At 33.4% G+C, this 27,014-nt stretch overlaps 6 protein-coding genes, 2 long non-coding RNA genes and 2 pseudogenes across 12 annotated transcripts; 8 read left to right on the forward strand and 2 right to left on the reverse strand.

The window, feature by feature from the left end:
* The first annotated feature begins 917 nt into the window (after positions 1–917).
* On the forward strand, positions 918–2,080 carry LOC147943370 (small ribosomal subunit protein uS14m pseudogene; annotated as a pseudogene). Its single transcript, XR_015598502.1, has 2 exons — positions 918–1,715; positions 1,808–2,080. The product of XR_015598502.1 is annotated as a small ribosomal subunit protein uS14m pseudogene (transcript).
* Positions 2,081–2,832: 752 nt separating this feature from the next.
* Positions 2,833–4,742, forward strand: LOC147943371 (uncharacterized). 2 transcript variants are annotated; one of them, XR_015598503.1, is made up of 2 exons: positions 2,833–3,115; positions 3,917–4,469. It is a non-coding gene; the product is annotated as an uncharacterized LOC147943371 (long non-coding RNA). The 2 variants fall into 2 exon arrangements; XR_015598504.1 differs by having other exon boundaries at positions 2,838–3,115; positions 3,881–4,742.
* Positions 3,143–4,430, reverse strand: LOC147943372 (uncharacterized). Its single transcript, XM_087513325.1, has 2 exons — positions 3,888–4,430; positions 3,143–3,568 (listed from the first exon to the last, which is right to left on the reverse strand). The coding sequence occupies exons 1-2, from the start codon at positions 4,428–4,430 to the stop codon at positions 3,470–3,472; spliced, it is 642 nt and encodes a 213-aa protein (XP_087369451.1). The 3' UTR covers positions 3,143–3,469.
* Positions 4,743–4,894: 152 nt separating the features above from the next.
* LOC147943373 (uncharacterized) lies at positions 4,895–6,396 on the forward strand. Its single transcript, XM_087513324.1, has 4 exons — positions 4,895–5,458; positions 5,538–5,684; positions 5,761–5,838; positions 5,927–6,396. Exons 1-4 carry the CDS (start codon positions 5,042–5,044, stop codon positions 6,164–6,166), a joined length of 882 nt encoding a protein of 293 aa, XP_087369450.1. The 5' UTR covers positions 4,895–5,041; the 3' UTR covers positions 6,167–6,396.
* Positions 6,397–10,859: 4,463 nt separating this feature from the next.
* Positions 10,860–12,022, forward strand: LOC147943374 (small ribosomal subunit protein uS14m pseudogene; annotated as a pseudogene). Its single transcript, XR_015598505.1, has 2 exons — positions 10,860–11,657; positions 11,750–12,022. The product of XR_015598505.1 is annotated as a small ribosomal subunit protein uS14m pseudogene (transcript).
* Positions 12,023–12,774: 752 nt separating this feature from the next.
* Positions 12,775–14,684, forward strand: LOC147943375 (uncharacterized). Of its 2 annotated transcripts, none has more exons than XR_015598506.1 (2): positions 12,775–13,057; positions 13,859–14,411. It is a non-coding gene; the product is annotated as an uncharacterized LOC147943375 (long non-coding RNA). The 2 variants fall into 2 exon arrangements; XR_015598507.1 differs by having other exon boundaries at positions 12,780–13,057; positions 13,823–14,684.
* On the reverse strand, positions 13,085–14,372 carry LOC147943376 (uncharacterized). Its single transcript, XM_087513327.1, has 2 exons — positions 13,830–14,372; positions 13,085–13,510 (listed from the first exon to the last, which is right to left on the reverse strand). The coding sequence occupies exons 1-2, from the start codon at positions 14,370–14,372 to the stop codon at positions 13,412–13,414; spliced, it is 642 nt and encodes a 213-aa protein (XP_087369453.1). The 3' UTR covers positions 13,085–13,411.
* Positions 14,685–14,836: 152 nt separating the features above from the next.
* Positions 14,837–16,338, forward strand: LOC147943377 (uncharacterized). Its single transcript, XM_087513326.1, has 4 exons — positions 14,837–15,400; positions 15,480–15,626; positions 15,703–15,780; positions 15,869–16,338. Exons 1-4 carry the CDS (start codon positions 14,984–14,986, stop codon positions 16,106–16,108), a joined length of 882 nt encoding a protein of 293 aa, XP_087369452.1. The 5' UTR covers positions 14,837–14,983; the 3' UTR covers positions 16,109–16,338.
* Positions 16,339–21,081: 4,743 nt separating this feature from the next.
* On the forward strand, positions 21,082–21,964 carry LOC109133070 (small ribosomal subunit protein uS14m). Its single transcript, XM_019245775.2, has 2 exons — positions 21,082–21,599; positions 21,692–21,964. The coding sequence occupies exon 1, from the start codon at positions 21,082–21,084 to the stop codon at positions 21,574–21,576; it is 495 nt and encodes a 164-aa protein (XP_019101320.1). The 3' UTR covers positions 21,577–21,599; positions 21,692–21,964.
* Positions 21,965–22,590: 626 nt separating this feature from the next.
* On the forward strand, positions 22,591–25,344 carry LOC104786108 (protein DUF642 L-GALACTONO-1,4-LACTONE-RESPONSIVE GENE 2). Its single transcript, XM_010511440.3, has 3 exons — positions 22,591–22,999; positions 24,053–24,568; positions 24,647–25,344. Exons 1-3 carry the CDS (start codon positions 22,885–22,887, stop codon positions 25,225–25,227), a joined length of 1,212 nt encoding a protein of 403 aa, XP_010509742.1. The 5' UTR covers positions 22,591–22,884; the 3' UTR covers positions 25,228–25,344.
* The last annotated feature ends 1,670 nt before the right edge of the window (positions 25,345–27,014 follow it).

A 27,014-nucleotide genomic window follows, 5' to 3' on the forward strand; every position in this document is an offset into this window, starting at 1 on the left:
GTATAATTCTAGAATATGCTTATTCGATGATGAAGATGAGATATGGTAGTATATTTTTTTTACATAATATCTAACTATTAAATCAGTGTTAGTTGCTAAAATTTAGAGGATATGAATATTTTAGTTGATACAATTTTAAAATGTTACTCTAATTTAGCTACAATATATTTAAAACTTGCCTAAATCTGTAATGAATAAGATTCAAAATTATTGTCACCTTAAATTTGCAGAATTATTTATGTGTATTTGGAAATCTAAAATATTTTTGAATACATGTTAGGTAATATACCCATTGTTCCAGTTTTTGATATTTTTTTTTCTTTCTAAAATTGAATGATGAAATAAGTTCTCTGTTACTCGCTCCACCTTTTATGGTATATATAGGATTTGATTATGAGATTCTTTCCTAATCTAGCGTAGTTTATGTTGATACTTTTTTTTAAATAGGTACACAAAATCTGATTTTTTTAGTTTTGGAAATGATTAAGATTCGGGTTTTTAATATTCTTGATTTGGGATTTTAATTTAATAATTGATGTTTAAACGATTTTAATTGTGATTAGTTTCTAAAAACCGTATTGTATGGCAGGGAAGATTTTCGGGGTTGAAATGTAGAATTTATTATGTTAATCAAATTATTCATTTCCAAAATTATTTTTTGAATTTGATTTTGATTACAGATATCGGCGGGCGCCTATGTTTGGAAATGAAAGTTACAATTCAAGATCCGAATAAGGGAAAACCGGGTTATTTAAAGATCCGCGTGTTTCTATTTAATTATATTACCTCTTTGCCCTCAAATATTTTTTTCTTTGTTCTTTCTTTTTTTATTTCGTAGGGGCATTATATGGCATATTGGTTTTATTGTTTTTTTAACCCTAAGTGTACTCCCCAATTAATAGTATAGATTAGATCCCCAAATCCAATATATGTATTAATAATCAAAATACAAGTTGAAGCTTCCACAATGGTTATAAAAAGTATCATCCATGTCTGAAACACTATATAGAAAGGCTTATTAAAGTAGAATAATGTAGATATTATTACGGGATTTTAGTGGGCCGAATAGAATTAAAAATAGGCCCAAAAAGTCATCGTCGTCAGAAGAATCTGAATTTGCTTTTCTTCTTCATCTTCACTGAGAGAACCCTAAACCATTTCCGCCGCGGCGTTTCCCCCACAAATCTCCTGAATCAAATGGCGAATCTCCGAGGAGTCCTACTCAACGTATCTTCCTATTGCCAACGATCTTTCTCCCAATCGCATTTCGCATCTTCGGGGCTGTTATGCCGATCAGTGGTTAACCATCCGAACAATCTCGGTCAAATCCAAGGTAGACTCTTCACGACGACGCTTATGAAATCGGGACCGAAGCACAGCGGAACGGAGCAAGGAGTGAAGCGAAACAGTGCGGATCACAGACGTAGATTGCTAGCTGCTAGACTCGAACTGAGGAGAAAGCTATACAAGGCGTTTTGCAAAGATCCGGATCTTCCAAGCGAAATGAGAGACAAGAATCGTTATAAGCTATCGAAATTGCCAAGGAACAGTGCCTTTGCGCGAATCAGAAACCGTTGTGTGTTTACAGGTCGGTCTCGTTCTGTGACTGAGCTGTTTAGGGTTTCTCGAATCGTTTTCCGTGGATTAGCATCTAAAGGTGCTTTGATGGGAATTAAGAAATCTTCTTGGTAGCTGCATTGTGTTACTGATCCAAAGTAAGTGTTTTTTTTTATGAATTCTCCTTACTGTTCTTCTGTATAGATTAGTTACTTAAGTGATGATGATGAGTGATGTTTCTTTGTTTCAGGGAAGAAATGGGAGCAAGGAATGAAAGAACTGTTGCGGCTACTAACTTTTATGTGGTAAATACGATTACCCAAGTAGTTGTTTGTATGATGGTGGAAAGATTTTAACGCCATCACAAAACTTAGTTTGCTTGTTTTTTTCACAAGTGCTGCTCTTTGTTTACGATCTCACTCAGGGTTATGAAGTTATTATGTCAGTAGTTCTATTTGAATAAGATAAACACCATCATATATTGTCAAATCTTATTTTGCTAATCACAAGTGATGTTGTTCTCGCTCTCTTTTGTTTTGGTGAAGTTATTTTTAGTAATTCTTGATGATTGTCATAGGGTTATGGAAAGTCGTAGGGTCATGGTATGGTATGAAGTTTGATGCATTGTCAAGTAAAAGGTGAGAACTTTAGAGCAATTTACATGGGAATGTAATATTGAGTAAGTAGGTGATAACCTTGAGCCAGCTACCTTATGCTTAGGGTCAGGGAAAATGCTGAAAAGAATACAAGAGGAAACTCACTATACTAAAACTCCAAACAAAGATTAAGAGTTCATCTTCCAAAATTATATGCTTATGTTCCATTTGGGATGTTTGGCTGAACATTTTAGATTGACAGGGACTATTGTAGAATAAGTGCGAGTGTGGACAGCGTTTTAGTTACCTAAGCTTCTTTAGTTTAATGATAATAACCGATATTAGCACTTGGGTACTTCAGTTTTGTTGCCTCTTGAAACACTCATTAATCATTACATCGAGTGTTTCTTTATTCCTCAATCAATATCTAAAAGTTATCCGTTTCCTCGATCTATAAAAGATGTTGCAATAATCCCCCTCCACTTGTTCTTTTAACGAATAGTGGTTTATTGGTCCGTAGTAGATAAATGAGTAAGAGAGAACCAAAGTAAGCGGGTGTCGTGTAGAGCAATGACCACGACCACCACGCGGTTTGTGGTCAAGAGGGTCCCAAAATGGCTAAACTTCTCTATCAACTTTTTTTTAACATATCCTACAAAATCTCAATGGCTTTGGCTTTGGGTTGGATTAAACAATTATTCCGATTGTAAAAAAAAAAAATAAAGGAACAAAAAGAACAGCTGGAGGGATCTTGTTTAAAAGGACACTACACTTCCCAGCTTCCGCTCACTGACCAAAAAAGAACACGCAGAAACACTTTCAACTGTTGACAGAGAAAGTGAGAGAGATGGTGCTGTACAACAACAATGGTTGGAGATCGGTCTCCATTCTAATGTTTCTACTTGGTCTCTCCATCTTCTCCGCCGCAGAATCCGCCGGCAAAACTTCACCGGTCGAAGACGGTACGCTGTTCACTCACATAATCTCATTACTTTTCTTGGTTTTTTTTTTTTTTTTTTTTGAGTTATTGGGTATTAGTCATTGTGTTAATGGGTCGACGAAAGCATGATTCTTTTTTTTTTTTCTATGGTTATTTGTTCTCTGAAACCTAGACTCAGCCTCTCTGTTTCTAGAACAGAGGATTCGATATGGCCTTAAACTTAGTTCTTCTTTCTAAAACGGTTTGCTTGCAGATCTGGATAGCACAAAATCTGTATAAGGAATTAAAAAGTTATAACTTTTACTTGGATTTGTGAGTTAGGTTTTAGGGTAATCTCACTTCTTCTCTGTCAATGGGGTAAAATTCATATCCAATTTCAGCTGTCACAATCAGAAAGAAAACTAAAGTTTGCGTCACGAAGGAGCTGCACCGCCTCCTCACATTTTCCTTCCTTCATCTTCCGTACCGCCTCCATCTATATTTCCCACATTTTTTAATATCATTTAACTTTTTCCATTTAAATTGATTTTATGCTAGCTATGGGTACAACAGCACCCTATGAGATTTGATTTGGCAGCAAACAACTTGAATACGCGTCATACCAAAAGCAAAACTAATAATAACTAGTATTATATTCAAATTTTAGTATTATTTTTTGGATGATAAGGAAAACAAAACCGAATAATTCGTTTGTATTGGTCCAACACAACTCCTACCTAGTCGTAGAAATTTAGAGGATCATGACGTGACACTAAAATATTGGATAGAATATTTATATGTTTTGCAGATTGTACCTTAATGAAATCAATATCTTCTTTTGAAGGCAAAGAAGGGAGCTTTTGGAGACTGAATGGTCTTTGAGAAGGAATGGGTTTGGCCGAAGCAAGCATTGAGCTCACTTCAAAGAGAGACCGCAATGCGAACTTAGCTGGCAAAGGATTCATATCGGAAGCAGCGGATACGGCTGAGCTCGGCTTCCCGGATATGATCATGTCGGCGGCGCTTGGATGCGCAGCTGCGGCGGCAGAGTAGCTCACATTCTTTATCTTAAAGCCGAAGATACTTAAGGCGCAAGCAAGTGCTAGGGATGCTCCCGCCGCCACTTTTAGTGGCGTTAATTGCTTTTTATCATCGTGATTATTATCAGTTTTGCTGTCTGATTTGGCCATCGTGATTGGTGGTGATCTGATGAACAAACGGCTGCTTTGACCGACATTGGAAGGAATACCAAAATAAGGGGTTTGAGATCTGAGAACTGGTTTGTGTGTGGAGGTGAAAAAATTAGAGAAAGGAAGTGTGAGTTTCTGACTATGGCCTAGAAGAAATGTAGAAGCCATTTTTCCTAAGAGTAAAAACAAAAATGGATTTTTATTGCACTGGTTGATTTTGTGTTATTAGGTAATTGATTTTTTGTTTTTGTTAGTTTCTTTACATGCATAGTATATCTGAGAGACTTAGGGTTTGTGAAGGAAAGCATCAAATTGTTGCTCCAGACAGAAGTAACTTCAGTTTGACAAAAAGGCATCAAAGATTTTGCTTAAACAAGCAAGTACGTACATAGGCACTGTTTTGGTATCCTTTCTATTTCGAAATTGTAAGATATATTCTAGAGACTTTTGATCAAGCGTATAGTACATTTTGAAGATCAATTAGTGAGTTTTCATTATATTAGGCTCAGAAAATATTATTCTTTTCTATAGTTTAAAACATTTGGAAATTCCAATATGGCGTTAGATTCGTTGTTCGTGTCTCCTCGGTTAAAGTATAATAACTTCTTTACCTATGATACAAGACTAACATTAGAATAACTTGATTGCTTTCCTCTTCCACTTGCAATCAAATTTTCATTGTGTATATAAAAACAACTTTCCAGAGGAAATTTTTTAATATTTGACATATATTCTAAAACACACTGAATCAGACAAACATATATAATTTAGGTACGTATATGGTGAATCAGTCCAAGAACAAGTTGAGCATGAAGACCAAGTATGGAGCAGCAGTTGCACCTGTATTCATCCTTGCTGGTGCATACGTCGCTTGGAACTACATAAATCGTGGTTTATGGAGAAAGAAAGATGATAAAAGTGGTCGAGATATTAGCAGAAAAAAGATTGGTAAAAGCGTTGGAGAACAAAAAGGAGATGATAAGGTGAAAAGCTTTGGTAAGGAGGCTTCTTCAGCAAGAGATAAGAAAAGTCTCTCAAGATCTGTTTCAGTGGGGGCTATTCGAGGAGGAAAATTAGCATTGCAGAGGTTACTTGATTTGCACTCATATCGAGCTGATACTTCTTCACTTGCCAATGCTGAGATTGAGTTTGAAGCATTACTTTCCGAGGAACATCCTGACTTTGGGATGCTTCAGGTACAATTCATAATATAAACCATTTTTTCTTTGTTCGGGTTGTTCATATATAAACCTTATTTCATCTCCCTCTTGCCAGAGAGACATTGTGAAGATGGAAATGAGTGGAAAAGAAGCAAAAGGAGTGGAGATATTAAAGAAAGCACTAGAGAAAGCAAGAAAGGAAAGGAAAGGTCATGAGGCTTATGAGATTGAGATGTTGCTTGTTGAGATGTTGATCTACTTGGTTTGCATGCTCTCTATAACTTACATTTCTCACATACATGATTTTTTTACCATCTATAAAATAACTTTTTTAATAGGGTAACATGGATGAGGCTAAAAGATGTAAGTGTCTAGAGGATGAAGTCATTACAGATGCAAGACGTCCTCTTTACCAGGCAAGTCACATATAGTATAATATCTAATTAACTTCAATATATTTTTCAGTTTTGCTTATTGTGTGAAATATTGTCGTTTATCTCTCAGACTATAATCCATTACCTTCGAGGTGATCCTATGAAGCAAGTCGAGGAGACATTCAACAAGTTCAAAGAGATTCAAATTAGTCTACAATGGCCTGGTAGCTCAGAAGAATGTGAGATTGAACAAATCACATTCCATGAGTTCAAGAAAGTGATGGAGTCTCTCAAGCTAGAAATCGAAGATGGAAACAAAAGAAGATCGACGTTAATCAAAGATAAAACGACGGAAGCTAGACCTCAATAATTTCAAAAAAATGGTTTTATATATTAACCAAGATTTAAATACATAAATAATGATACTCTTGATATAATATATCAAACTAGATTTAGACCTATGCTACAGCACGGGTTGAAATACATCTTATTATTTTTAAAATATTATATATGTAATTGTTTATAATATTATTTGGATGCAACTCATGCAAACAATTTTTATTGTAAATATTATTCATGGAATGTAAATATATTATGTAAGTCTTATATTGTTAATTTTAACCCGTGTTAGAGTATATAAAATTATTAATCCGTGCTAGATTGTGTCCAGCAGCTTTCGTGCTAGAGTATATAAAAATTTAATGCTTGAGTATGTAAGTCTTAAAATTATAATATAAAAACAAAATTCAATCTGTGCTCTAGCACGGTCCAAATTTTATTGAACGTTATGGTTTATCAGTAAAATCTGTGGAACGTAAATTTGTAATATTGTGTTTAAAGATCTTTGGAAACAACTTGATATAGGAGTAAAATCTTCTGAAAATACAGTTTGGAAGATCCATGATTTTATTTGTTACCATTAATATATCAATTATCAATTTGGAATATCTCCAATTAAGATTGCACCCAATATTTAGGTGTAACCATTAATATATGAATTAATCTATAACCTATCTATAACCTATTTGTAACCATTTATAATTTATTAAAAATATAAAGTCCATAAAAACTATGTTGTGTACTTCTTTTTTATTAAAAAGAGATCATTTGAAATATCTCCGCGATTATAATTTTAAATTAAATAATATAATTTAATCACTATAATATAAACTATGTTGTGTACTTCTCTATATTTTATATTATAATATAAATAATATAAACTATGTTGTGTATTTCTTTTTTATTAAAAAGGTGATAATTTGAAATAACTATGTTGTGATCTTCGTGATATATTTGCTCCACAATTTATGGATTTATTATTTATTATCTATATACTCCACGATTTATGGATTTATTATTTATTATCTATATACAAAAATTATCTTATGAAATGTATAGGGTTAAGTATATCCGATATATAACCTATTAGTATGCATTTGTAACCATTTATATTTTTTATAAAGTCTACAAAACTTAAGTTGTGTACTTCTCTTTAAAAGGGGGACTAGGTGCGGACCCGCACATACGTGCGGGATTATGTTTGTAAATAATTTAATATAATTATTTAAATTGGTTTGGTTTTAGTAAATTTGTGAATATTTGAAATAATTATGATTTCACTACAAAATTTTAATCCAGTTATATACGGATCAAACTTGAACCAAATTAGTAACCGTTAGACTTTTATTAAACTCGTATACTATTAAATCAGATAAAAATCATCAAAAAAATTAAACTTCTTGAATGGGATGACCTAATATATCAAGCTGCACAAATACACCTCGATAGGTTTTGAGAATTGAATATAGTTAAAACAACACATTCCCAATATGGGAGATTCTTGATATAGGACATTTTCGATATAAGACAAACTTTTATTCCCGATTGGAAACAGGATGGGATGGAAGCAAAAATTACTGAAGTCCTGCGTTTTGTAAAAACACAAAGATAAATTATAGTATATTTATATATTATATGATATAATAAAATATTACAAAATTAATTGAATTCTTTATTCTTGTTATTTTATGTATGGTTCATCTATAATGGAACACACTTTAATTTTAATGCCTTTAATTGTTATTTTGAACATTGTTAGGCACTTAGGCTATATAATTTGAAAAAAAAATCATGTTACATATATGATTGTAAGTATTAATTTATTTTAAGTCTATTATGTTAATTTATAGTTATTAATCTATACACAAGTTATTATAAATTTCCAAATTCTAAATTACGGGGTGAAGATTATTATGAAGAAACCAAATGACTTAAAAAAAAGGAAAAATGACAATGTTGAGTATTAAAAGGGACAAAAAATCATAATAACGTTATTTAAAAAAGAAAACAAAAAAAATAAAACAGAGACATTGTTTTTCTATTAAAAAAATCAGAGACATTTATCTCTTCCTTAGTCTCTTTTCCTCTTCCTTCTTCTGTATTTCTTCTGAATCTCATCGATTTGATTCAAGACATGCATGTCTCTTCCTGATTCTCTCCCTTCGTCTTCTTTTTATTCTCCTGTGACCCACGAAGAAACCGAGTTTCACGCTTACCATGGAATCTTTCCGAGTACGATTACCACCATGGGAGCGTGTTTGCATATGAGAACGTGAGGGATAGTTCGACTTCCGGAGACACTTGGTCTTGCGTTGTTGTCGTCGCTACCTTCTATAACCTTTGGTGAGATCGAATTTTTGAATCGATGCTTTGTCTCCGTTGTGTGAATGTTTTGATTAAGATATAAGAGATATATAATTCTAATTTTATCACTTTTTATAGTTTTTAGCCAGATCCGATTTGAAGAAGGTGCAAAAAAGTTTAAATGATTTGATCGCTTTGGTTGATGAAGTCTGTCCTGCTAATTTCTTGGGGTGAGGTAATTTTGATTTTGAAGCTGAATTTCCAAAAGTTTGTTTCAAACTTGCCTCAAGTATAGAGAGGAAATGAAGTTGTTTTTTTTTTTTTTTTTTTTGAATGTAATGTTAAATTATATTCAAAAAGAGATCTTTGGTACAACTAGTTGTTTTTCACCATTAACTCTTTGTTCATCTAACCCGTGGTCTTTGTTAATTTCCAGATTCTCAGAATCTCATACCAACACATAAAAAAACAAATTCTAAAAATTAATTTTAAATATAATAATGTGTTAAATAGTGTTATTTTTAGAAATTTATGAAGTGTGCTACAATTGTCCATAAAACTTGATTTAGTGCTATTTTAGGATATTTCTCTTGATTTATTAACTCTAAACATGCAAAAAATGGTAATCTCCTTCCCTCTAAGGCATCTCTTTTTATTTGGGGTCAAAACAATGCATCTATTATAATCAATCCAATAGATTAACGTATTGTTCTTTCTGATAGTAAACTAAATGATGTTCTTGTTGCCAAACAACCAACACAAATTATAAACATCTGATTTATTTTTCTTCACAACATTGTTTTTGGATTAGTAAAGAGTAAAACAAATAAGTTAAAGCAAGACTATGGCTACATATGTGGTTGCAATCAAATATCTCTGTGATCAATTTGACTCTATTGGTTCTCCTCTCAATGAACATGAAAAAATATTTGGTGCTTTATCTTGTCTAGGGAAAGAGTATGAATCTATTTGTACTGTAATAAAATAAGCCCTTATAGAAATGGTTGTACAGTTCGTCGTTATAGTGCAAACAAATGGAAAAAAAGGTCTCACCTTTAAAAACTCATTACTTGCAGGAGTAAAGATCAGAGTTATTGGATGAGTCTTATATGGTCCTCGGCGTGATCCAAGTAAGCTTCTAATTTCTTGAGAAGAAATGTGAAAAACTGCACTATGTGGAATATAATTATTGATATTGGTAGAACTCCTTGTGAATTTCGGGTTTGAGAGTTGTGATGAAATGTTGTAGGCCTCCTTGTATTAGATATTTGAGGAGCACCGTTTAATACTTGGACCAATAAAATCTTTTTCTTCTTCATCCTGTTTCATATATTGACAATAGTGACATAATTAGTTTAATATATTGATAAACAATGCTTGAGAATAAAGAGAAATAAACTTACTTACTTTGAAATCGAGTTTTTTTTTTTTGTGAAGTGTTGTGTTTGTTCTTGAGTAGATGTCTGTATTTATAGAACTAATGGAGGTAGTTTGGTGAAATGGTATAATTCTAGAATATGCTTATTCGATGATGAAGATGAGATATGGTAGTATATTTTTTTTACATAATATCTAACTATTAAATCAGTGTTAGTTGCTAAAATTTAGAGGATATGAATATTTTAGTTGATACAATTTTAAAATGTTACTCTAATTTAGCTACAATATATTTAAAACTTGCCTAAATCTGTAATGAATAAGATTCAAAATTTATTGTCACCTTAAATTTGCAGAATTATTTATGTGTATTTGGAAATCTAAAATATTTTTGAATACATGTTAGGTAATATACCCATTGTTCCAGTTTTTGATATTTTTTTTTCTTTCTAAAATTGAATGATGAAATAAGTTCTCTGTTACTCGCTCCACCTTTTATGGTATATATAGGATTTGATTATGAGATTCTTTCCTAATCTAGCGTAGTTTATGTTGATACTTTTTTTTAAATAGGTACACAAAATCTGATTTTTTTAGTTTTGGAAATGATTAAGATTCGGGTTTTTAATATTCTTGATTTGGGATTTTAATTTAATAATTGATGTTTAAACGATTTTAATTGTGATTAGTTTCTAAAAACCGTATTGTATGGCAGGGAAGATTTTCGGGGTTGAAATGTAGAATTTATTATGTTAATCAAATTATTCATTTCCAAAATTATTTTTTGAATTTGATTTTGATTACAGATATCGGCGGGCGCCTATGTTTGGAAATGAAAGTTACAATTCAAGATCCGAATAAGGGAAAACCGGGTTATTTAAAGATCCGCGTGTTTCTATTTAATTATATTACCTCTTTGCCCTCAAATATTTTTTTCTTTGTTCTTTCTTTTTTTATTTCGTAGGGGCATTATATGGCATATTGGTTTTATTGTTTTTTTAACCCTAAGTGTACTCCCCAATTAATAGTATAGATTAGATCCCCAAATCCAATATATGTATTAATAATCAAAATACAAGTTGAAGCTTCCACAATGGTTATAAAAAGTATCATCCATGTCTGAAACACTATATAGAAAGGCTTATTAAAGTAGAATAATGTAGATATTATTACGGGATTTTAGTGGGCCGAATAGAATTAAAAATAGGCCCAAAAAGTCATCGTCGTCAGAAGAATCTGAATTTGCTTTTCTTCTTCATCTTCACTGAGAGAACCCTAAACCATTTCCGCCGCGGCGTTTCCCCCACAAATCTCCTGAATCAAATGGCGAATCTCCGAGGAGTCCTACTCAACGTATCTTCCTATTGCCAACGATCTTTCTCCCAATCGCATTTCGCATCTTCGGGGCTGTTATGCCGATCAGTGGTTAACCATCCGAACAATCTCGGTCAAATCCAAGGTAGACTCTTCACGACGACGCTTATGAAATCGGGACCGAAGCACAGCGGAACGGAGCAAGGAGTGAAGCGAAACAGTGCGGATCACAGACGTAGATTGCTAGCTGCTAGACTCGAACTGAGGAGAAAGCTATACAAGGCGTTTTGCAAAGATCCGGATCTTCCAAGCGAAATGAGAGACAAGAATCGTTATAAGCTATCGAAATTGCCAAGGAACAGTGCCTTTGCGCGAATCAGAAACCGTTGTGTGTTTACAGGTCGGTCTCGTTCTGTGACTGAGCTGTTTAGGGTTTCTCGAATCGTTTTCCGTGGATTAGCATCTAAAGGTGCTTTGATGGGAATTAAGAAATCTTCTTGGTAGCTGCATTGTGTTACTGATCCAAAGTAAGTGTTTTTTTTTATGAATTCTCCTTACTGTTCTTCTGTATAGATTAGTTACTTAAGTGATGATGATGAGTGATGTTTCTTTGTTTCAGGGAAGAAATGGGAGCAAGGAATGAAAGAACTGTTGCGGCTACTAACTTTTATGTGGTAAATACGATTACCCAAGTAGTTGTTTGTATGATGGTGGAAAGATTTTAACGCCATCACAAAACTTAGTTTGCTTGTTTTTTTCACAAGTGCTGCTCTTTGTTTACGATCTCACTCAGGGTTATGAAGTTATTATGTCAGTAGTTCTATTTGAATAAGATAAACACCATCATATATTGTCAAATCTTATTTTGCTAATCACAAGTGATGTTGTTCTCGCTCTCTTTTGTTTTGGTGAAGTTATTTTTAGTAATTCTTGATGATTGTCATAGGGTTATGGAAAGTCGTAGGGTCATGGTATGGTATGAAGTTTGATGCATTGTCAAGTAAAAGGTGAGAACTTTAGAGCAATTTACATGGGAATGTAATATTGAGTAAGTAGGTGATAACCTTGAGCCAGCTACCTTATGCTTAGGGTCAGGGAAAATGCTGAAAAGAATACAAGAGGAAACTCACTATACTAAAACTCCAAACAAAGATTAAGAGTTCATCTTCCAAAATTATATGCTTATGTTCCATTTGGGATGTTTGGCTGAACATTTTAGATTGACAGGGACTATTGTAGAATAAGTGCGAGTGTGGACAGCGTTTTAGTTACCTAAGCTTCTTTAGTTTAATGATAATAACCGATATTAGCACTTGGGTACTTCAGTTTTGTTGCCTCTTGAAACACTCATTAATCATTACATCGAGTGTTTCTTTATTCCTCAATCAATATCTAAAAGTTATCCGTTTCCTCGATCTATAAAAGATGTTGCAATAATCCCCCTCCACTTGTTCTTTTAACGAATAGTGGTTTATTGGTCCGTAGTAGATAAATGAGTAAGAGAGAACCAAAGTAAGCGGGTGTCGTGTAGAGCAATGACCACGACCACCACGCGGTTTGTGGTCAAGAGGGTCCCAAAATGGCTAAACTTCTCTATCAACTTTTTTTTAACATATCCTACAAAATCTCAATGGCTTTGGCTTTGGGTTGGATTAAACAATTATTCCGATTGTAAAAAAAAAAAATAAAGGAACAAAAAGAACAGCTGGAGGGATCTTGTTTAAAAGGACACTACACTTCCCAGCTTCCGCTCACTGACCAAAAAAGAACACGCAGAAACACTTTCAACTGTTGACAGAGAAAGTGAGAGAGATGGTGCTGTACAACAACAATGGTTGGAGATCGGTCTCCATTCTAATGTTTCTACTTGGTCTCTCCATCTTCTCCGCCGCAGAATCCGCCGGCAAAACTTCACCGGTCGAAGACGGTACGCTGTTCACTCACATAATCTCATTACTTTTCTTGGTTTTTTTTTTTTTTTTTTTTGAGTTATTGGGTATTAGTCATTGTGTTAATGGGTCGACGAAAGCATGATTCTTTTTTTTTTTTCTATGGTTATTTGTTCTCTGAAACCTAGACTCAGCCTCTCTGTTTCTAGAACAGAGGATTCGATATGGCCTTAAACTTAGTTCTTCTTTCTAAAACGGTTTGCTTGCAGATCTGGATAGCACAAAATCTGTATAAGGAATTAAAAAGTTATAACTTTTACTTGGATTTGTGAGTTAGGTTTTAGGGTAATCTCACTTCTTCTCTGTCAATGGGGTAAAATTCATATCCAATTTCAGCTGTCACAATCAGAAAGAAAACTAAAGTTTGCGTCACGAAGGAGCTGCACCGCCTCCTCACATTTTCCTTCCTTCATCTTCCGTACCGCCTCCATCTATATTTCCCACATTTTTTAATATCATTTAACTTTTTCCATTTAAATTGATTTTATGCTAGCTATGGGTACAACAGCACCCTATGAGATTTGATTTGGCAGCAAACAACTTGAATACGCGTCATACCAAAAGCAAAACTAATAATAACTAGTATTATATTCAAATTTTAGTATTATTTTTTGGATGATAAGGAAAACAAAACCGAATAATTCGTTTGTATTGGTCCAACACAACTCCTACCTAGTCGTAGAAATTTAGAGGATCATGACGTGACACTAAAATATTGGATAGAATATTTATATGTTTTGCAGATTGTACCTTAATGAAATCAATATCTTCTTTTGAAGGCAAAGAAGGGAGCTTTTGGAGACTGAATGGTCTTTGAGAAGGAATGGGTTTGGCCGAAGCAAGCATTGAGCTCACTTCAAAGAGAGACCGCAATGCGAACTTAGCTGGCAAAGGATTCATATCGGAAGCAGCGGATACGGCTGAGCTCGGCTTCCCGGATATGATCATGTCGGCGGCGCTTGGATGCGCAGCTGCGGCGGCAGAGTAGCTCACATTCTTTATCTTAAAGCCGAAGATACTTAAGGCGCAAGCAAGTGCTAGGGATGCTCCCGCCGCCACTTTTAGTGGCGTTAATTGCTTTTTATCATCGTGATTATTATCAGTTTTGCTGTCTGATTTGGCCATCGTGATTGGTGGTGATCTGATGAACAAACGGCTGCTTTGACCGACATTGGAAGGAATACCAAAATAAGGGGTTTGAGATCTGAGAACTGGTTTGTGTGTGGAGGTGAAAAAATTAGAGAAAGGAAGTGTGAGTTTCTGACTATGGCCTAGAAGAAATGTAGAAGCCATTTTTCCTAAGAGTAAAAACAAAAATGGATTTTTATTGCACTGGTTGATTTTGTGTTATTAGGTAATTGATTTTTTGTTTTTGTTAGTTTCTTTACATGCATAGTATATCTGAGAGACTTAGGGTTTGTGAAGGAAAGCATCAAATTGTTGCTCCAGACAGAAGTAACTTCAGTTTGACAAAAAGGCATCAAAGATTTTGCTTAAACAAGCAAGTACGTACATAGGCACTGTTTTGGTATCCTTTCTATTTCGAAATTGTAAGATATATTCTAGAGACTTTTGATCAAGCGTATAGTACATTTTGAAGATCAATTAGTGAGTTTTCATTATATTAGGCTCAGAAAATATTATTCTTTTCTATAGTTTAAAACATTTGGAAATTCCAATATGGCGTTAGATTCGTTGTTCGTGTCTCCTCGGTTAAAGTATAATAACTTCTTTACCTATGATACAAGACTAACATTAGAATAACTTGATTGCTTTCCTCTTCCACTTGCAATCAAATTTTCATTGTGTATATAAAAACAACTTTCCAGAGGAAATTTTTTAATATTTGACATATATTCTAAAACACACTGAATCAGACAAACATATATAATTTAGGTACGTATATGGTGAATCAGTCCAAGAACAAGTTGAGCATGAAGACCAAGTATGGAGCAGCAGTTGCACCTGTATTCATCCTTGCTGGTGCATACGTCGCTTGGAACTACATAAATCGTGGTTTATGGAGAAAGAAAGATGATAAAAGTGGTCGAGATATTAGCAGAAAAAAGATTGGTAAAAGCGTTGGAGAACAAAAAGGAGATGATAAGGTGAAAAGCTTTGGTAAGGAGGCTTCTTCAGCAAGAGATAAGAAAAGTCTCTCAAGATCTGTTTCAGTGGGGGCTATTCGAGGAGGAAAATTAGCATTGCAGAGGTTACTTGATTTGCACTCATATCGAGCTGATACTTCTTCACTTGCCAATGCTGAGATTGAGTTTGAAGCATTACTTTCCGAGGAACATCCTGACTTTGGGATGCTTCAGGTACAATTCATAATATAAACCATTTTTTCTTTGTTCGGGTTGTTCATATATAAACCTTATTTCATCTCCCTCTTGCCAGAGAGACATTGTGAAGATGGAAATGAGTGGAAAAGAAGCAAAAGGAGTGGAGATATTAAAGAAAGCACTAGAGAAAGCAAGAAAGGAAAGGAAAGGTCATGAGGCTTATGAGATTGAGATGTTGCTTGTTGAGATGTTGATCTACTTGGTTTGCATGCTCTCTATAACTTACATTTCTCACATACATGATTTTTTTACCATCTATAAAATAACTTTTTTAATAGGGTAACATGGATGAGGCTAAAAGATGTAAGTGTCTAGAGGATGAAGTCATTACAGATGCAAGACGTCCTCTTTACCAGGCAAGTCACATATAGTATAATATCTAATTAAATTCAATATATTTTTCAGTTTTGCTTATTGTGTGAAATATTGTCGTTTATCTCTCAGACTATAATCCATTACCTTCGAGGTGATCCTATGAAGCAAGTCGAGGAGACATTCAACAAGTTCAAAGAGATTCAAATTAGTCTACAATGGCCTGGTAGCTCAGAAGAATGTGAGATTGAACAAATCACATTCCATGAGTTCAAGAAAGTGATGGAGTCTCTCAAGCTAGAAATCGAAGATGGAAACAAAAGAAGATCGACGTTAATCAAAGATAAAACGACGGAAGCTAGACCTCAATAATTTCAAAAAAATGGTTTTATATATTAACCAAGATTTAAATACATAAATAATGATACTCTTGATATAATATATCAAACTAGATTTAGACCTATGCTACAGCACGGGTTGAAATACATCTTATTATTTTTAAAATATTATATATGTAATTGTTTATAATATTATTTGGATGCAACTCATGCAAACAATTTTTATTGTAAATATTATTCATGGAATGTAAATATATTATGTAAGTCTTATATTGTTAATTTTAACCCGTGTTAGAGTATATAAAATTATTAATCCGTGCTAGATTGTGTCCAGCAGCTTTCGTGCTAGAGTATATAAAAATTTAATGCTTGAGTATGTAAGTCTTAAAATTATAATATAAAAACAAAATTCAATCTGTGCTCTAGCACGGTCCAAATTTTATTGAACGTTATGGTTTATCAGTAAAATCTGTGGAACGTAAATTTGTAATATTGTGTTTAAAGATCTTTGGAAACAACTTGATATAGGAGTAAAATCTTCTGAAAATACAGTTTGGAAGATCCATGATTTTATTTGTTACCATTAATATATCAATTATCAATTTGGAATATCTCCAATTAAGATTGCACCCAATATTTAGGTGTAACCATTAATATATGAATTAATCTATAACCTATCTATAACCTATTTGTAACCATTTATAATTTATTAAAAATATAAAGTCCATAAAAACTATGTTGTGTACTTCTTTTTTATTAAAAAGAGATCATTTGAAATATCTCCGCGATTATAATTTTAAATTAAATAATATAATTTAATCACTATAATATAAACTATGTTGTGTACTTCTCTATATTTTATATTATAATATAAATAATATAAACTATGTTGTGTATTTCTTTTTTATTAAAAAGGTGATAATTTGAAATAACTATGTTGTGATCTTCGTGATATATTTGCTCCACAATTTATGGATTTATTATTTATTATCTATATACTCCACGATTTATGGATTTATTATTTATTATCTATATACAAAAATTATCTTATGAAATGTATAGGGTTAAGTATATCCGATATATAACCTATTAGTATGCATTTGTAACCATTTATATTTTTTATAAAGTCTACAAAACTTAAGTTGTGTACTTCTCTTTAAAAGGGGGACTAGGTGCGGACCCGCACATACGTGCGGGATTATGTTTGTAAATAATTTAATATAATTATTTAAATTGGTTTGGTTTTAGTAAATTTGTGAATATTTGAAATAATTATGATTTCACTACAAAATTTTAATCCAGTTATATACGGATCAAACTTGAACCAAATTAGTAACCGTTAGACTTTTATTAAACTCGTATACTATTAAATCAGATAAAAATCATCAAAAAAATTAAACTTCTTGAATGGGATGACCTAATATATCAAGCTGCACAAATACACCTCGATAGGTTTTGAGAATTGAATATAGTTAAAACAACACATTCCCAATATGGGAGATTCTTGATATAGGACATTTTCGATATAAGACAAACTTTTATTCCCGATTGGAAACAGGATGGGATGGAAGCAAAAATTACTGAAGTCCTGCGTTTTGTAAAAACACAAAGATAAATTATAGTATATTTATATATTATATGATATAATAAAATATTACAAAATTAATTGAATTCTTTATTCTTGTTATTTTATGTATGGTTCATCTATAATGGAACACACTTTAATTTTAATGCCTTTAATTGTTATTTTGAACATTGTTAGGCACTTAGGCTATATAATTTGAAAAAAAAATCATGTTACATATATGATTGTAAGTATTAATTTATTTTAAGTCTATTATGTTAATTTATAGTTATTAATCTATACACAAGTTATTATAAATTTCCAAATTCTAAATTACGGGGTGAAGATTATTATGAAGAAACCAAATGACTTAAAAAAAAGGAAAAATGACAATGTTGAGTATTAAAAGGGACAAAAAATCATAATAACGTTATTTAAAAAAGAAAACAAAAAAAATAAAACAGAGACATTGTTTTTCTATTAAAAAAATCAGAGACATTTATCTCTTCCTTAGTCTCTTTTCCTCTTCCTTCTTCTGTATTTCTTCTGAATCTCATCGATTTGATTCAAGACATGCATGTCTCTTCCTGATTCTCTCCCTTCGTCTTCTTTTTATTCTCCTGTGACCCACGAAGAAACCGAGTTTCACGCTTACCATGGAATCTTTCCGAGTACGATTACCACCATGGGAGCGTGTTTGCATATGAGAACGTGAGGGATAGTTCGACTTCCGGAGACACTTGGTCTTGCGTTGTTGTCGTCGCTACCTTCTATAACCTTTGGTGAGATCGAATTTTTGAATCGATGCTTTGTCTCCGTTGTGTGAATGTTTTGATTAAGATATAAGAGATATATAATTCTAATTTTATCACTTTTTATAGTTTTTAGCCAGATCCGATTTGAAGAAGGTGCAAAAAAGTTTAAATGATTTGATCGCTTTGGTTGATGAAGTCTGTCCTGCTAATTTCTTGGGGTGAGGTAATTTTGATTTTGAAGCTGAATTTCCAAAAGTTTGTTTCAAACTTGCCTCAAGTATAGAGAGGAAATGAAGTTGTTTTTTTTTTTTTTTTTTTTGAATGTAATGTTAAATTATATTCAAAAAGAGATCTTTGGTACAACTAGTTGTTTTTCACCATTAACTCTTTGTTCATCTAACCCGTGGTCTTTGTTAATTTCCAGATTCTCAGAATCTCATACCAACACATAAAAAAACAAATTCTAAAAATTAATTTTAAATATAATAATGTGTTAAATAGTGTTATTTTTAGAAATTTATGAAGTGTGCTACAATTGTCCATAAAACTTGATTTAGTGCTATTTTAGGATATTTCTCTTGATTTATTAACTCTAAACATGCAAAAAATGGTAATCTCCTTCCCTCTAAGGCATCTCTTTTTATTTGGGGTCAAAACAATGCATCTATTATAATCAATCCAATAGATTAACGTATTGTTCTTTCTGATAGTAAACTAAATGATGTTCTTGTTGCCAAACAACCAACACAAATTATAAACATCTGATTTATTTTTCTTCACAACATTGTTTTTGGATTAGTAAAGAGTAAAACAAATAAGTTAAAGCAAGACTATGGCTACATATGTGGTTGCAATCAAATATCTCTGTGATCAATTTGACTCTATTGGTTCTCCTCTCAATGAACATGAAAAAATATTTGGTGCTTTATCTTGTCTAGGGAAAGAGTATGAATCTATTTGTACTGTAATAAAATAAGCCCTTATAGAAATGGTTGTACAGTTCGTCGTTATAGTGCAAACAAATGGAAAAAAAGGTCTCACCTTTAAAAACTCATTACTTGCAGGAGTAAAGATCAGAGTTATTGGATGAGTCTTATATGGTCCTCGGCGTGATCCAAGTAAGCTTCTAATTTCTTGAGAAGAAATGTGAAAAACTGCACTATGTGGAATATAATTATTGATATTGGTAGAACTCCTTGTGAATTTCGGGTTTGAGAGTTGTGATGAAATGTTGTAGGCCTCCTTGTATTAGATATTTGAGGAGCACCGTTTAATACTTGGACCAATAAAATCTTTTTCTTCTTCATCCTGTTTCATATATTGACAATAGTGACATAATTAGTTTAATATATTGATAAACAATGCTTGAGAATAAAGAGAAATAAACTTACTTACTTTGAAATCGAGTTTTTTTTTTTTGTGAAGTGTTGTGTTTGTTCTTGAGTAGATGTCTGTATTTATAGAACTAATGGAGGTAGTTTGGTGAAATGGTATAATTCTAGAATATGCTTATTCGATGATGAAGATGAGATATGGTAGTATATTTTTTTTACATAATATCTAACTATTAAATCAGTGTTAGTTGCTAAAATTTAGAGGATATGAATATTTTAGTTGATACAATTTTAAAATGTTACTCTAATTTAGCTACAATATATTTAAAACTTGCCTAAATCTGTAATGAATAAGATTCAAAATTTATTGTCACCTTAAATTTGCAGAATTATTTATGTGTATTTGGAAATCTAAAATATTTTTGAATACATGTTAGGTAATATACCCATTGTTCCAGTTTTTGATATTTTTTTTTCTTTCTAAAATTGAATGATGAAATAAGTTCTCTGTTACTCGCTCCACCTTTTATGGTATATATAGGATTTGATTATGAGATTCTTTCCTAATCTAGCGTAGTTTATGTTGATACTTTTTTTTAAATAGGTACACAAAATCTGATTTTTTTAGTTTTGGAAATGATTAAGATTCGGGTTTTTAATATTCTTGATTTGGGATTTTAATTTAATAATTGATGTTTAAACGATTTTAATTGTGATTAGTTTCTAAAAACCGTATTGTATGGCAGGGAAGATTTTCGGGGTTGAAATGTAGAATTTATTATGTTAATCAAATTATTCATTTCCAAAATTATTTTTTGAATTTGATTTTGATTACAGATATCGGCGGGCGCCTATGTTTGGAAATGAAAGTTACAATTCAAGATCCGAATAAGGGAAAACCGGGTTATTTAAAGATCCGCGTGTTTCTATTTAATTATATTACCTCTTTGCCCTCAAATATTTTTTTCTTTGTTCTTTCTTTTTTTATTTCGTAGGGGCATTATATGGCATATTGGTTTTATTGTTTTTTTAACCCTAAGTGTACTCCCCAATTAATAGTATAGATTAGATCCCCAAATCCAATATATGTATTAATAATCAAAATACAAGTTGAAGCTTCCACAATGGTTATAAAAAGTATCATCCATGTCTGAAACACTATATAGAAAGGCTTATTAAAGTAGAATAATGTAGATATTATTACGGGATTTTAGTGGGCCGAATAGAATTAAAAATAGGCCCAAAAAGTCATCGTCGTCAGAAGAATCTGAATTTGCTTTTCTTCTTCATCTTCACTGAGAGAACCCTAAACCATTTCCGCCGCGGCGTTTCCCCCACAAATCTCCTGAATCAAATGGCGAATCTCCGAGGAGTCCTACTCAACGTATCTTCCTATTGCCAACGATCTTTCTCCCAATCGCATTTCGCATCTTCGGGGCTGTTATGCCGATCAGTGGTTAACCATCCGAACAATCTCGGTCAAATCCAAGGTAGACTCTTCACGACGACGCTTATGAAATCGGGACCGAAGCACAGCGGAACGGAGCAAGGAGTGAAGCGAAACAGTGCGGATCACAGACGTAGATTGCTAGCTGCTAGACTCGAACTGAGGAGAAAGCTATACAAGGCGTTTTGCAAAGATCCGGATCTTCCAAGCGAAATGAGAGACAAGAATCGTTATAAGCTATCGAAATTGCCAAGGAACAGTGCCTTTGCGCGAATCAGAAACCGTTGTGTGTTTACAGGTCGGTCTCGTTCTGTGACTGAGCTGTTTAGGGTTTCTCGAATCGTTTTCCGTGGATTAGCATCTAAAGGTGCTTTGATGGGAATTAAGAAATCTTCTTGGTAGCTGCATTGTGTTACTGATCCAAAGTAAGTGTTTTTTTTTATGAATTCTCCTTACTGTTCTTCTGTATAGATTAGTTACTTAAGTGATGATGATGAGTGATGTTTCTTTGTTTCAGGGAAGAAATGGGAGCAAGGAATGAAAGAACTGTTGCGGCTACTAACTTTTATGTGGTAAATACGATTACCCAAGTAGTTGTTTGTATGATGGTGGAAAGATTTTAACGCCATCACAAAACTTAGTTTGCTTGTTTTTTTCACAAGTGCTGCTCTTTGTTTACGATCTCACTCAGGGTTATGAAGTTATTATGTCAGTAGTTCTATTTGAATAAGATAAACACCATCATATATTGTCAAATCTTATTTTGCTAATCACAAGTGATGTTGTTCTCGCTCTCTTTTGTTTTGGTGAAGTTATTTTTAGTAATTCTTGATGATTGTCATAGGGTTATGGAAAGTCGTAGGGTCATGGTATGGTATGAAGTTTGATGCATTGTCAAGTAAAAGGTGAGAACTTTAGAGCAATTTACATGGGAATGTAATATTGAGTAAGTAGGTGATAACCTTGAGCCAGCTACCTTATGCTTAGGGTCAGGGAAAATGCTGAAAAGAATACAAGAGGAAACTCACTATACTAAAACTCCAAACAAAGATTAAGAGTTCATCTTCCAAAATTATATGCTTATGTTCCATTTGGGATGTTTGGCTGAACATTTTAGATTGACAGGGACTATTGTAGAATAAGTGCGAGTGTGGACAGCGTTTTAGTTACCTAAGCTTCTTTAGTTTAATGATAATAACCGATATTAGCACTTGGGTACTTCAGTTTTGTTGCCTCTTGAAACACTCATTAATCATTACATCGAGTGTTTCTTTATTCCTCAATCAATATCTAAAAGTTATCCGTTTCCTCGATCTATAAAAGATGTTGCAATAATCCCCCTCCACTTGTTCTTTTAACGAATAGTGGTTTATTGGTCCGTAGTAGATAAATGAGTAAGAGAGAACCAAAGTAAGCGGGTGTCGTGTAGAGCAATGACCACGACCACCACGCGGTTTGTGGTCAAGAGGGTCCCAAAATGGCTAAACTTCTCTATCAACTTTTTTTTAACATATCCTACAAAATCTCAATGGCTTTGGCTTTGGGTTGGATTAAACAATTATTCCGATTGTAAAAAAAAAAAATAAAGGAACAAAAAGAACAGCTGGAGGGATCTTGTTTAAAAGGACACTACACTTCCCAGCTTCCGCTCACTGACCAAAAAAGAACACGCAGAAACACTTTCAACTGTTGACAGAGAAAGTGAGAGAGATGGTGCTGTACAACAACAATGGTTGGAGATCGGTCTCCATTCTAATGTTTCTACTTGGTCTCTCCATCTTCTCCGCCGCAGAATCCGCCGGCAAAACTTCACCGGTCGAAGACGGTACGCTGTTCACTCACATAATCTCATTACTTTTCTTGGTTTTTTTTTTTTTTTTTTTTGAGTTATTGGGTATTAGTCATTGTGTTAATGGGTCGACGAAAGCATGATTCTTTTTTTTTTTTCTATGGTTATTTGTTCTCTGAAACCTAGACTCAGCCTCTCTGTTTCTAGAACAGAGGATTCGATATGGCCTTAAACTTAGTTCTTCTTTCTAAAACGGTTTGCTTGCAGATCTGGATAGCACAAAATCTGTATAAGGAATTAAAAAGTTATAACTTTTACTTGGATTTGTGAGTTAGGTTTTAGGGTAATCTCACTTCTTCTCTGTCAATGGGGTAAAATTCATATCCAATTTCAGCTGTCACAATCAGAAAGAAAACTAAAGTTTGTGGGTCTAATTCGTTTAATTGAAAAAAGCTGTAGGCCATCATCCTTTGTAAAGGAATAGAAAGCTCTCCTCTCAGCTCCTCGTTAGCTTCAATTCAAGTCTTCAATACTCAAAACTAGTTTATATTTTATCTTAAATTCCTAATTAGAAATAGCATTAAGTCATTAACCCATTAAACTATAGTTAATTTTCTCATTTCTTCAAATATAGAAAATAGATGAAAAAAAAGAAAGAAAGAAACGGTTCCCGCCATGTGCCCTCTTTTGTTGTTTTTGTCTGTTTAGTACTAATTTTCTTGTACAAAGACTCTAACCAAATAAAATGTATTGTCCTTTGTTTGACTAAAATAAAATAAGTATAAGCAACATTTGTTTACCTTCCCTGAGGAAAAGGGTACTTGTAAGTTGTAACTGTAGATACAAGACCACATATTCTATTCTAGTCATATGAATGTTGAGAGTCCCACACCGATACTTAATGCATGGGTCCGAATTATGAAATGGTTCAATTCTCGTGTCTCACTTCTTGCCCTTCAGTCTTTTCTTTTGTTATACGTCTCTGTCATATTTTATTTTATTTTTCTGACACTAATTTCTTAAATTCGGTGATTAGTTACGGTTTTTTTTCTCAATAGATATTTTTAACTAACGTTTTTGCTGTTCCAGGCTTAGTGGTTAACGGCGACTTCGAGACTCCACCGTCGAATGGCTTCCCCGATGACGACGGGATCATCAACGAAGCCTCAGAGATCCCGAGCTGGCGATCTGACGGCACGGTGGAGCTAATCAAATCCGGTCAGAAACAAGGCGGGATGATCCTGATCGTGCCTGAAGGTCGTCACGCTGTTAGATTAGGAAACGACGCAGAGATCAGCCAAGAACTGACGGTTGAGAAAGGTTCAGTCTACTCCGTTACGTTCAGCGCGGCTCGCACGTGTGCGCAGTTAGAGTCGCTGAACGTTTCGGTGGCTTCTTCCGATGAACCGATGGCGTCGCAGACCATTGACTTACAAACGTTGTATAGCGTTCAAGGTTGGGATCCATATGCATGGGCGTTTGAAGCGGTTGTGGATCGCGTCAGGTTGGTTTTTAGGAATCCTGACATGGAGGATGATCCTACTTGTGGACCTATCCTTGATGACATTGCCGTTAAGAAGCTCTTCACTCCTATTAAACCAAAAGGTAACGTTTCGAGTTTTTTCAAAACTAACCCCTTAATGTAACATTAGTAAAAACAAACGTAAATGTTGTACTTTACAGGTAATGCAGTAATTAATGGGGATTTTGAAGAAGGTCCATGGATGTTTAGGAACACGACCTTAGGTGTTCTGCTTCCGACAAGCCTCGACGAAGAGATATCGTCGCTTCCTGGATGGACAGTGGAATCAAACAGAGCAGTCCGGTTTATTGACTCGAACCACTTCTCTGTTCCTGAGGGGAAGCGAGCTATAGAGCTTCTGTCGGGCAAAGAAGGCATTATATCTCAAATGGTTGAGACAAAGGCGAACGCTCCGTATAAGCTGTCTTTCTCGTTGGGTCATGCTGGTGACAAGTGCAAGGAACCATTGGCTGTAATGGCTTTTGCTGGAGATCAAGCACAGAACTTTCATTATATGGCGCAAGCGAACTCGAGTTTCGAAGTATCCGAAGTGAATTTCACGGCGAAAGCTGACCGTACGAGGATAGCTTTCTACAGTGTTTATTACAATACGAGGACGGACGATATGAGTTCCTTGTGTGGACCTGTGATTGATGACGTTAAGGTTTGGTTCTCCGGGTCTAGTAGAAGTGGATTTGGTTTTCCGGTTTTTTTCCTTCTTCTCGCATTGGTTTTCATCTAGAAAATGTATTGGTAAGACCGGGATTCCAATGTTGTATGGCTATGTATGTATTGGGTTCAAGCTACTAGATATGAGAAACTAGCTATCTTTTATGCAATTCATGGTCGTTGAGATCAATGAGACTTCAACAATTGTAGAATTAGGCTATACAGTTTTATTATATAATATCTTTTATGCAACGATATTATATATTCATTGATCATATAATGAGTATCAATGAATCATGTGAATTGAAACCAATGTGTTAGTAATTGGAAGGGGAAGTCTGCAAAATTGAAGAAACAAAACGCTTTACTTACTATCCAAGCATATCTAGGTAAAGCAAAATATCACATTATGTACCCTAAAAGATGAGTGTATCCGTTTGATGACCATCTTCATTCAAACTTCTCAAAAAAATATCAGAAAGAAATAGATCTAGAAATTTTGGAAGTCTAGATTTTGGAATTTTGGAGACTAAAAATGTAGAATTCTATTCCACGGAACTAATAACGTTCATTGACTTCTACATATATTATAATACAAATAATTAGGGGAAGAAAGTTATCCAAATGTGTAATTATGATTTTGCTGATTTTTTATTGATCACCTTTCCAAAAATGATTCTTCAAAGTTCAAAACTTCAAAAATTGTATGTTGGAAGAAGCTAAGCTAAGCTGAAGAAAATAGAAAAATCAACATTCAAAAAAGTCCGAATCACAAGAGAAATTGTAATATGATTCTTTCTTTTTGGTCTTTTTTTTTTTTTGATAATGGATTTTATTCTTTTTTCTTCTTTTTCTCAAAAGTGTAATGTTTTTAGATACTTAACCCTAGGGCCAACTAAACAGATGATATATATATTAAAACGTCCTATAGGCTATAGTTATTATTTTACTAGTTTGTAATGGAAAACATTATCGAAAACTTCTTTGTCAAACAAAGAAAACATTATCAGCAACTATCAAGCAGTCACGTACACACAATGAAACTGATTTACATAAATAGTCAACGACGTTGATTCCCTCTATAGAAGAAAATAAACGGACAAAGGAAGAATCTTCTAAGCCAAAAAAACACGAAGGAAAATAATTCCTAAATATAGTTTTTTGTTTTTACGTCTAATCTTTATAATATGGTTTTATACCATGCATATATCTAAACAATAGTTGCCATGCTATATGAATCATATGATTAAAGAAGGGCTAACCATTAGAATAAGATGTATCTATTTCAAAAAAAAAAAAAATGTACCTATTTCTGGTCCTGATCTACACACACTAACAATAATTCTATCAAATTTTTTAAGCTCAAGAAAGGAAATTGGGTAGTGCAAGTGCTTAGATTCGGATCCCAAAGTATGACATGAGAATGTTTGTAGATAGATTTTCTAAATATGATAGTGGTATCGTATCAGACTGATAGAAATTCTTAAACTAGTCCACTAAAAAGGAGAGAAGACGAAGACTCTTTCATTTATGTATACGACTTTTCTGATCGCATTTATTATATTTGCTATGCAACTAAATTAATAAATGAGTCGTTCAAGTTCTCTGTCACATTAAAATATTTCCGCCAATTATAGTTCATAACATACTTTTAGTTAATTGTTTTATACGACATTACTCATGCTTATCTATTTATATAGTTTGTGTTTATCTCAATTCAAAACATATTAGTTTCGGCCAAACATAATTACTATTATATTCATTCTGTTTATCTCACTCTTTGGATATTGAAAAAGTATACATGTTATAACAGATATATATTACTCTCTTTAAATGTAAATCAACTATTTATTTTTTTTG

The sequence above is a fragment of the Camelina sativa genome, chromosome 5 (genome assembly GCF_030686135.1).
Source record: "Camelina sativa cultivar CO46 ecotype springtype chromosome 5, ASM3068613v1".
Lineage (NCBI taxonomy): Eukaryota > Viridiplantae > Streptophyta > Magnoliopsida > Brassicales > Brassicaceae > Camelina > Camelina sativa.

Coding starts and splice junctions, on each gene's coding strand:
- LOC147943372 (XM_087513325.1), bottom strand. CDS start 4,430: ATGGCTTCTACATTTCTTCTAGGCCATAGTCAGAAACTCACACTTCCT. Junction 3,569..3,887: donor AAGATATTGATTTCATTAAG/GTACAATCTGCA, acceptor TGGGAAATATAG/ATGGAGGCGGTACGGAAGAT.
- LOC147943373 (XM_087513324.1), top strand. CDS start 5,042: ATGGTGAATCAGTCCAAGAACAAGTTGAGCATGAAGACCAAGTATGGA. Junction 5,459..5,537: donor CTGACTTTGGGATGCTTCAG/GTACAATTCATA, acceptor CCCTCTTGCCAG/AGAGACATTGTGAAGATGGA. Junction 5,839..5,926: donor CAAGACGTCCTCTTTACCAG/GCAAGTCACATA, acceptor TTTATCTCTCAG/ACTATAATCCATTACCTTCG.
- LOC147943376 (XM_087513327.1), bottom strand. CDS start 14,372: ATGGCTTCTACATTTCTTCTAGGCCATAGTCAGAAACTCACACTTCCT. Junction 13,511..13,829: donor AAGATATTGATTTCATTAAG/GTACAATCTGCA, acceptor TGGGAAATATAG/ATGGAGGCGGTACGGAAGAT.
- LOC147943377 (XM_087513326.1), top strand. CDS start 14,984: ATGGTGAATCAGTCCAAGAACAAGTTGAGCATGAAGACCAAGTATGGA. Junction 15,401..15,479: donor CTGACTTTGGGATGCTTCAG/GTACAATTCATA, acceptor CCCTCTTGCCAG/AGAGACATTGTGAAGATGGA. Junction 15,781..15,868: donor CAAGACGTCCTCTTTACCAG/GCAAGTCACATA, acceptor TTTATCTCTCAG/ACTATAATCCATTACCTTCG.
- LOC109133070 (XM_019245775.2), top strand. CDS start 21,082: ATGGCGAATCTCCGAGGAGTCCTACTCAACGTATCTTCCTATTGCCAA.
- LOC104786108 (XM_010511440.3), top strand. CDS start 22,885: ATGGTGCTGTACAACAACAATGGTTGGAGATCGGTCTCCATTCTAATG. Junction 23,000..24,052: donor AACTTCACCGGTCGAAGACG/GTACGCTGTTCA, acceptor TTGCTGTTCCAG/GCTTAGTGGTTAACGGCGAC. Junction 24,569..24,646: donor CACTCCTATTAAACCAAAAG/GTAACGTTTCGA, acceptor TGTACTTTACAG/GTAATGCAGTAATTAATGGG.